Here is an 8,720-nt window from a genome sequence, read left to right on the forward strand (position 1 = left end):
CAAATTGATTTATGGATGCAAAGGAAAATGAGTCATCATATGAGGGACATTTCACTCTGGTGAATAGATATTTCATCTGAATACCAGGTTTAAAAATGGAAATCGGCAATTAAAGAATTAGTGACATAATGATGTCAACGTTTAACAGTTTATTTAAGAAAGGTAAAATATCACTATGAAAGTGATGTTCACAGTTCACACTGTAGAAGTGTAATTCTGCAATAGCAGGAACTTCCTAGCAGTCAATGTATCATCTCTGGATTAAAAACTGAACAAGTGCTTAAAAATAGATGAAGAAAAGGAGTTTGTCTAAATAACTGTTCTGAATGGATTACACAATTCACAAAATAAGGAAGAAATATATTCTAAAATTCAATAATGCCAGTTTATCATTTAAAAGTCTATTAACAACGTTCAAGACAAATAAACTAGAATCCTAAAAGAAGAAAAATGGATTTTGGATGAATAAGTATAAAAAGATCTGTAATGAAATATGTATAGACAGAAGATAAATATTAATTTGCTAAAATGAAAAATGAAAAGAACTATGTTAAGGAAATGTAATTTATTTTTGTGCATTATGTTGGGGCTGGAACTTTTAAATGGGCCATTAGGTAAAGGCTCCATCTGCCTATACAGGTAAATATAAACAATCAGCTGCAGTAGTTAAAAAGAGAAGAGTGCTTCTTCCAGTGTCCTGGCAATTATTTAACTCCCAAGTATCACTTTCAAGAATAGAACATTTTATCATTTATAACGTTGTTACTTAGGGGATCCAAGGGTGAAATCTTACAAGGGTCTGAACAATGAGGGTTGTCACCAGAAATGTGGCAGAATCACATGAGGCATGTCTCAATGTTGGGATCAACTTGCTGCATCTTTTCGTGAAGTCCCAAGCACTGAGGCAAGATTCTTGCTCGGCACTCTCAAATTGCCTATTATTTGATGTTAATTGTGTTTTAACTGCACTTCTCATCTTATTAATATGCAGTTTCCTATCCTAGCACCCAACTGAGCAAGAACTAGATGCTGAGAATTCTTGATATGCAAGTTAGAGCAATCCAAGAGAACTTCAGCCTACAGCTTGCTCCAAAAGACGTCTATGTTGAACACTAGGCATCAACATGTGAGGTACCCACATCCACAGATGCGGCAACTGATATATGCCAGCATATAAAACTCAGGGTATATTTCTGACCTAATTACTGTATGCTTCTGGATTCCAATGTTGCAACTTGGAGTGCAACATCAACTGTCATTGAAATGTTGCAGCCAGGACACTGTGCTTTCAGGAACACATATCCAGCTCACGGACTGGACCAAGTTGCACCTCTGGTCTGTCCACTTGCTCTCTGAGCAATCACTCACTTTGAGCCTACCTGGATGCTGACAACATCTCTGCCTTGCTTCACCATGCCATGCCTTTTTGTGCTCTGCCACTCTGCCAGCGATGTCAGACTCAGTGCTGCTGTCTTGACCTGCCATTTAATGCAGACATGAAGCCAGAAAGTTTGTCATGTTTGTCAACTGTCCTCAGTCAAGTCAAGGGAAATAGTCTTCAGCCAGGGAGTCATGTTACAGTAAGACAAGAGCAACATTTATTTCTAGTTCAGGGGCCTGGACGTGATCAGTCACCCGCTCATAGGAATCAGAATCGGACTGTTCTCCACATAAGGGGTGAGAAGCTGAATATTGGGTAGCTCACAACGCTGCTTGATTCTGTCATATTGTGGACTGTTTTCTTCCTGCAATGGGAGGGAGTCAGATATTAAGGGGATGAAATTGAGAGGTACAGCTTTTAGTTCTGGTGCAGATGGGTAGGCAGTGCAGAGGACATGCAGTGTTTGTATTGGATGATCGTAAGACAGGAAAGATTTTGCAGGAAATAGCGAGCATAGTATAGCATGATTCTTGTTGAGAAGAGGGTGCAGTAAAAAGACAGAGCGAGTGTGAATTATCTGAGTGATGGTGGCACCTAGCTGATGGAATGGTGAAATTAATTGACAAACTTACAGGGCACTGATGTGACCACAGGTGGAGTAATGTGTGCAGTTTTGGTCTCCTTATCTGAGGAAGAACATTCTGGCTATGGATGGAGTGCAGCAAGAGTTTTTCAGACATTCCTAGGATATCAGGACTGACATATGAACAGAGAGTGAGTCAGTAAGGACTTTATGGACTGGAGTTTAGAAGAAGGAAGGCAGATCTCATAAAACCCCATACTGTTCCAACAAGACTGGTTAGGATAAATGCAGGAAGGATCAGGGGTCAAGGATCAAGGATACAAGGTGTGCCATTCAGAACTGAGATGAAGAGACATTTCTTCACCAGAGAATAGTGAGCCACTGGAATTCTCTGCAACATAATGCGCTTGAGGCCCAAACATTGAATGTTTTCAAGAAGGAGTTAGATATAGTTATTAGGGCTAAAGAGATCGAAGAGTAAGCAAAGAATGTGAGTACAGTGTGCTGAGATGGCTGATCAGCCATGATCATGTTTAATGGCTTACTCCTGCTCCCAGTTTCGATATTTCTAGGTCATTGATATTTTTCCCTGTGGTGATATGCATTCCTCCTGATGAGTGAGACTGCACTGAACCAAATGGCAATCTCAGACCAGGCTGGCATGGCTCCTGGGCAAGAGAATGTCCCGCATCTGCATCTCTCCATCCACTGATACCTCTGGGTCCAATTCTGCAAAGTTAAGCCACCAATTTCCCAGTGTCTGCCATGTCTGAGGCGAATGTCACAAACCTTGCAGTGCAGATCCAGCCTGACAATGTTTGATTGGCTGCACAATCATCCTTTTAACAATGCCACTGCTGCAGGCTAATGGTGACTTGTTTCAAGTACGACACGAGGTAGAATGGGGCTACAATTGGGTGAGAGGAGAATCATTGAGGTGGGGTAAGTCTGGAATGAAGTGTATTTGGTCGTATATGCCAAGAGATCTTGCACACTTCATGATGTAAAACCTATATAAAACTCAACAAAACTGATAGTCTTCTTAAAAAAAATAAGATTCAGCCCTTTTTGCTTTTGAGCTGGCTTCTACACTTCACTATGCTGTGGAAGTTGTTGGACTGGGACAGGCAAAGTCAGAAGTCGCACAACACCAGTTTATAGACTGACAGGTTTATTTGAAATCACAAGCTTTCGGAGTGCTGCTCCTTTGTCACTTCACCTGATGAAGGAGCAGCACACTGAAAGCTTGTAATTTCAATTAAACCTGTTGGTCTATAACCTGATGTCGTGTGACTTCTGACTTTGTTCACTATAGTCAGTAGTGACTAGGGCTCCAAAATGTTATGTTGTTTAGCAACCACTTCATATGTCCTGAAATCATGAAAGGCAACTTGCAACTTGCTAAATTGTTACAGGCCTCATATTCTTCGTACAATTAGTGAGTAAGATAACTTTTAGAACAGATTTGTATACATTTTGACTCTATTCACTTGTAAAATGATCACTCATGAATTGTCACCCCTTTTTAACATACCACAGGTATCATATTTATCAGGTAGTTCATACTTCAATAAAAACGTGTAAGAAAACACAAATTTCTGTTTATGCTAAAGAATTACTTTGGCATGTATTATCAAAATTACAGATAGGTAATGCTTTGTGCATCACACCACATGCAAATCTCTAGCCATCCAGGACTATGATAACCTTGTGGGAGAGTCCAATAAAAAGTTATATTGGAAATTAATCTGAAAAGTTTCTCCATATTCCATTGTGAACAATTGTGCCCAAGAGAGCACACTTCCCATGATTTATAGTGCATAATATTCATAATAGGATGAAAACCTTTATTATATATTTGCATCTTGTATGGCACTTTCTGATGGAGGGTATATTCTTTGCTTTGGTGCAGGGAAGGCTTGTTGTCTTACACTATGTATGAGTTTGCTTTTCACAGTACTACCTTCAACCCAATGGTTTGATGCTGTCTTGCATTATTTTAATCACCTTGTCGCATGTTTCAGAAAGATTTACACTAATTAACTAAGTTATGGAATTTATGAAGAAGTGCCATTAGTTTTCAGGTAGTTATGTTGTAATGTTGAACTGTACATTAATGAAATAATTTCACTTCTTTTCAAGATACCTGAGAAACGACACCAGTTAGCCATGAAGAAGCTGTGAACCATAGAAAATCTGCAAAGCTTTCTGCTTTTACAGACTTCTTGAATTTTCATGATGTACATAATGGCATAAACTTCAAAAATTGACCGTTTGATTCTGCATCAATTTTGTCCTATATGTGATATGATATAAAGACGTCATCAGAATGGCTTCGAAGGTCTCATGTTTATATATTTTAACAGTTGTTTGCTGGGCAAGTGCTCTTTGGTACTTGAGTGCAACTCGTCCTTCATCATCTTATGTCGGGCACAGCTCATTTTCCCGTATTGCGGTTGAGAGAAAAAATTTCAGCTTTACTAATATTCGAACTCGTTCCCTGAATCCACATAATTTCAATTATCTTATTAATGAGCCTAACAAATGTAAGCAACTTAGCCCTTTTTTAGTGATTCTTGTAAGCACAACACACAAAGAGTTTGATGCACGGCAGGCCATAAGGGAAACATGGGGAGATGAAAACAACTTCAAAGGAGTACAACTGGTCACCTTATTTCTGCTTGGAAAGAACACAGACAATGTTTTGAATGAGATGGTTGAACAGGAGAGCCAAATATTTCATGACATTATTGTGGAGGACTTTCTAGATTCCTACCATAACCTTACTCTGAAAACTTTAATGGGTCTGAAATGGATAGCCAACTTTTGTTCAACAGCAAAGTATGTAATGAAAACTGACAGTGATATTTTTGTCAATATGGACAATTTGATATACAAATTACTCAAACCAAACACAAAGCCACGGAGAAGATATTTTACTGGCTATGTTATTAATGGGGGACCAATAAGGGACATTCGCAGCAAGTGGTATATGCCTAGAGATTTATACCCTGACAACAATTACCCACCATTCTGTTCAGGCACAGGCTATGTCTTTTCTACAGATGTGGCTGAAGCTATTTATAAAACATCTCTTCATACTAGAATGCTGCATCTTGAGGATGTCTATGTTGGACTCTGCCTGCGTAAACTTGGCATTCATCCCTTTCAGAATAGTGGTTTCAATCATTGGAAGGTTTCATACAGTTTGTGCAGGTATCGTAGACTAATTACAGTGCACCAGATATCTCCTGAAGAAATGCAGAGGATTTGGAATGAAATGTCAAGCAAAAAACATCTTCGATGCTAAATGTACATAAGTACATGAATGATTTACAAATGCTTTTTGTTGCCACTCAACCTCGAATCAAAAATCTGTGTTGATTCACTAAGGCAGTTAAAATGTTTTTACAGCAGAGAAGGAACTTTAACCTCTTATAATGGCACCCACTGTCACAAATATAAATGCTGAATAATTTAACCTAACAGTTAATGACTGCAATTACTATCATATATAGTAATTAATTGAAATGGTCTTGTTTGTTGTTGGACTGTACATTTAAAGTAAATAAAAAAAGTTAGGTGTATGTTTTAGTTCATTTAAAAATAATTAATCGTGTATTGATATATGTGTCATGGGATAAACAGTGTTATTGCTAGAAGTGATATTTATTATACATTTATTGCTTATATAATTATGTTACTTGCTTAAGAAGAATGTGCAAATGCCAAGATTTTCAACTTAAATTTACCTTTTAGTAACTAAGTATTTTATTTAAATGCATTCATATAAGCGATGTGTGGATCAGAGAAAATTGATACAAAGTTCAGTTTAGTTCAGGATTGTAAAACTCAGTCTGGTCAACTCATCCAGTACAGTGTAATTTGTTAAACCTGCATAATATCCATAATTATTTGATTCTTTATATAAGGGTAATGCTGCCTTTCTTTAAGAAGGATGCTCTGGAAACCTTGAATGCATTATCTTACTTGGTCTACAGAAAGTACTGGATATCATTCTACTAAAGTATGTCAGATTATAGTTTTATGAAGATAAATAAATTGTAATGCATTTGATTTTCTTGACATATTGAGTTATTGTAAGTGGTGTGAAAATAAGTGTTTTAAGTGTGGATTGGATAACAGATAATTGAGTGATTTAATAGTTATATTGTATGTACATAAATATTAAGAACATTAACTTTGACCAACATTAAAACTGTGCTGTGAATTTGTTACAGGATTCAAACATTTACCATCTTCTAAATGGTAAATTAAAGACAGTTTGAATAATGTAGTGTTCAAATCAAGCTGATACATTGGCATTCGTATACATAACAAACTGTATGTATTTGTACATGCAAAAGAGAGAGTTTGAATATCTTTACATTATGATATCATAGTTGTCTCCTCTATCAAACTGACTAGTTAAAAAAAGCTGAGAGCACAGATTTTAATGTTTCAATAAATAATAATTTATTAAGCATTTCAAGAAATCAGTTTTCAATGTTCAAAGTAAGGTGTGGCTGTATTGTGATTTTGCGTTTGAATGCATATTTTGTGATGTGAACTAAATTAGATTCAAATTCAAAGGCTGGAATTGAATGGATGAATGTAGAATTGACTGAAAGCCGATTGTAAAGTGGTTTGGTATCTTTGTAGAATGCTGTAAACTCATCAGTACACATATATTCTGAAATGTATATTACAGCTGTCCTTGTTTTTCACTCTTTTAAAAGAAAACAAACTGAAAATGCTCAGTGGGTGCTATATTTTGTGTTTGTATTTTTTAGAAAAGCTGCATAAAGTTATTTTGATTGCAAGTGGGTATTTAAAATCTAGAAATGTAGGATTCTATAATTATTTGATTCTATGAAGTAATGAAATTATTTACTATTTTTAATTTAATTGCAATGAATCGCAGAAAGAAGCGAATGCATGCTTGTAAAATTAAAGATCCAGGGGAGAGTGATGTTTAACAGTTATTTTTGTTCACCAATTGACTGCTGAGTGTACAAATCTTAACATTTCTGACATGTTAAATGAGTAGCTAGTGAGTTAAGTACCTCAATATCAGAGCATTTCACATATTTCAATACTTTCATTGAAGCTCTGTTATAACATAACTTTTGGAGAAGCAGAGTAGCTCAGGTAGCAAATTACAGATCTGTTAATCGCATTTCCAGAATTTGCTGTCTGATTTGCTTCATAATAACAATGATCACAGACAGCTTCAATTTTATAAATTTCATTTTTTTAAAAAGAATTGTACCAGTGATATCAAACCAATTCTGCTGTCCCTTTGCTTATATGCTGGCATTTTTTTAAAATTGAGATTGAATTTTTAGACAAATAAGTATTAAGTAAGTATAAGTCTTTAATCTTTATCATTGTATTATGATTATCAATGGTACATAATGTTCTGAAGGGTGCAAAAGATCACTGAGGATCATTCTGTGCCATGCGTTGAGGAAATTGTAATTTGATTTAACTGGGCAAAAGTTGACTGAGCGACAGATAATCCAGCTTTATTCTTAAAATGCTGGAAGGATAATATAAGCGTAAACAGATAACATACGTAAATTGTACCAATAGAACATACTTAAATGGAAAACTGCTGCAAGATTAGAAACTAAGTTTGTTTTTCTATACAACATGGTAAATATATACAAAATTGCAAAGAATACCTATTTAAAGCAAATACTGATGAATGCCAAGTAACCCTCTGTGCCTTGGTTAAATAACTAATCTTGGCAGTGGCAGAAACAGCATAGCCTAGATATCTAATGCTGCGGTTTTAATGTAAAGATGCAAGCACTTCAGAGCCCAATAGAGTGTACTTATTTAATTCATAGGCAAAATTTCTATTTTAGGTTTCGTAAGCTGCTGGTGAATGCACATACCATGTGTTCTCAGAGTGGCCAAGCCAGAGGTCCATAAAGAGGCATCTGGAGGCTGCCACCCACAAGATAAGTTTCGAGTTTTGTTGTGATCTAAAAGAGTTGGGGAAAAGAACTGTGCTGTTGCTAACTCATACAAGCTCCTCACATAAGCCATAAACTTACCTACCTTTGATACTTCTGTAGGCCTGCATCGCAGCTGACCAATTTTATTCCTTATCCAAATACCCTTCCTGTCCTCAACATTGTATTGTCATGCCCACATCTGGAAAGCTGTGTCCAAAGTCAGGAAAGACTCTGATATTAAGAATTGGTAGTACAGAGATTGAAGGGAATAATTACCAAAACCCTGTCATCGGTCACCTTAAGCTATAATTAAATTGTGGTTTGGTTGCAATATATCAGCTATGTATTGCATACATAGTTGAAGAGTGTGACACTGGAAAAGCACATCTGAGGAGCAGGAGAATCGACATTTTAGACATAAGCCTTTCATCAGGAGTAAAAAGCTTATGCCCAAAATGTCGATTCTCCTCCTCCTCAGATGCTGCCTGACTGGCTGTGCTTTTCCAGCACCACACTCTTCAACTCTGATCTCCAGCATCTGCAGTGCTCACTTTCTGCTATGTATTGCACAAATCATATGACAATAAAATCTTTAAATTATTTGGCTAAACCTGCTGAAAGGCAGCAGGCAGTGAAGAAGGCAAATGCTATATTAGCATTCTTAAGAGGATTTGAGTACAAGAGCAGGGATGTCTTGCTGTAATTGTGCAGGACCTTGGTGAGACCACACCTGGAGTATTGTGTGCAGTTCTTATCTCCTTAACAGGGATATTCTGGCAATGGACAGTGT

At 36.7% G+C, this 8,720-nt stretch overlaps 1 protein-coding gene across 4 annotated transcripts in view; it reads left to right on the top strand.

The window, feature by feature from the left end:
• The window catches only part of b3galt1b (beta-1,3-galactosyltransferase 1b), a 162,715-nt gene extending 154,385 nt beyond the window's left edge, over nt 1–8,330 (top strand). For all 4 annotated transcript variants that reach the window (XM_043693919.2, XM_043693920.2, XM_087989113.1 and 1 more), the window contains one exon: nt 4,107–8,330. In XM_043693919.2, the coding sequence (XP_043549854.1) occupies nt 4,294–5,274 (981 nt within the window). In that variant the 5' untranslated portion in view covers nt 4,107–4,293 and the 3' untranslated portion in view covers nt 5,275–8,330. The remainder of the gene's footprint in view (nt 1–4,106) is intronic.
• The last annotated feature ends 390 nt before the right edge of the window (nt 8,331–8,720 follow it).

The sequence above is a fragment of the Chiloscyllium plagiosum genome, unplaced genomic scaffold, assembly GCF_037043375.1.
Source record: "Chiloscyllium plagiosum isolate Xiang-an unplaced genomic scaffold, Cpla_swu_hap1 HiC_scaffold_7, whole genome shotgun sequence".
Lineage (NCBI taxonomy): Eukaryota > Metazoa > Chordata > Chondrichthyes > Orectolobiformes > Hemiscylliidae > Chiloscyllium > Chiloscyllium plagiosum.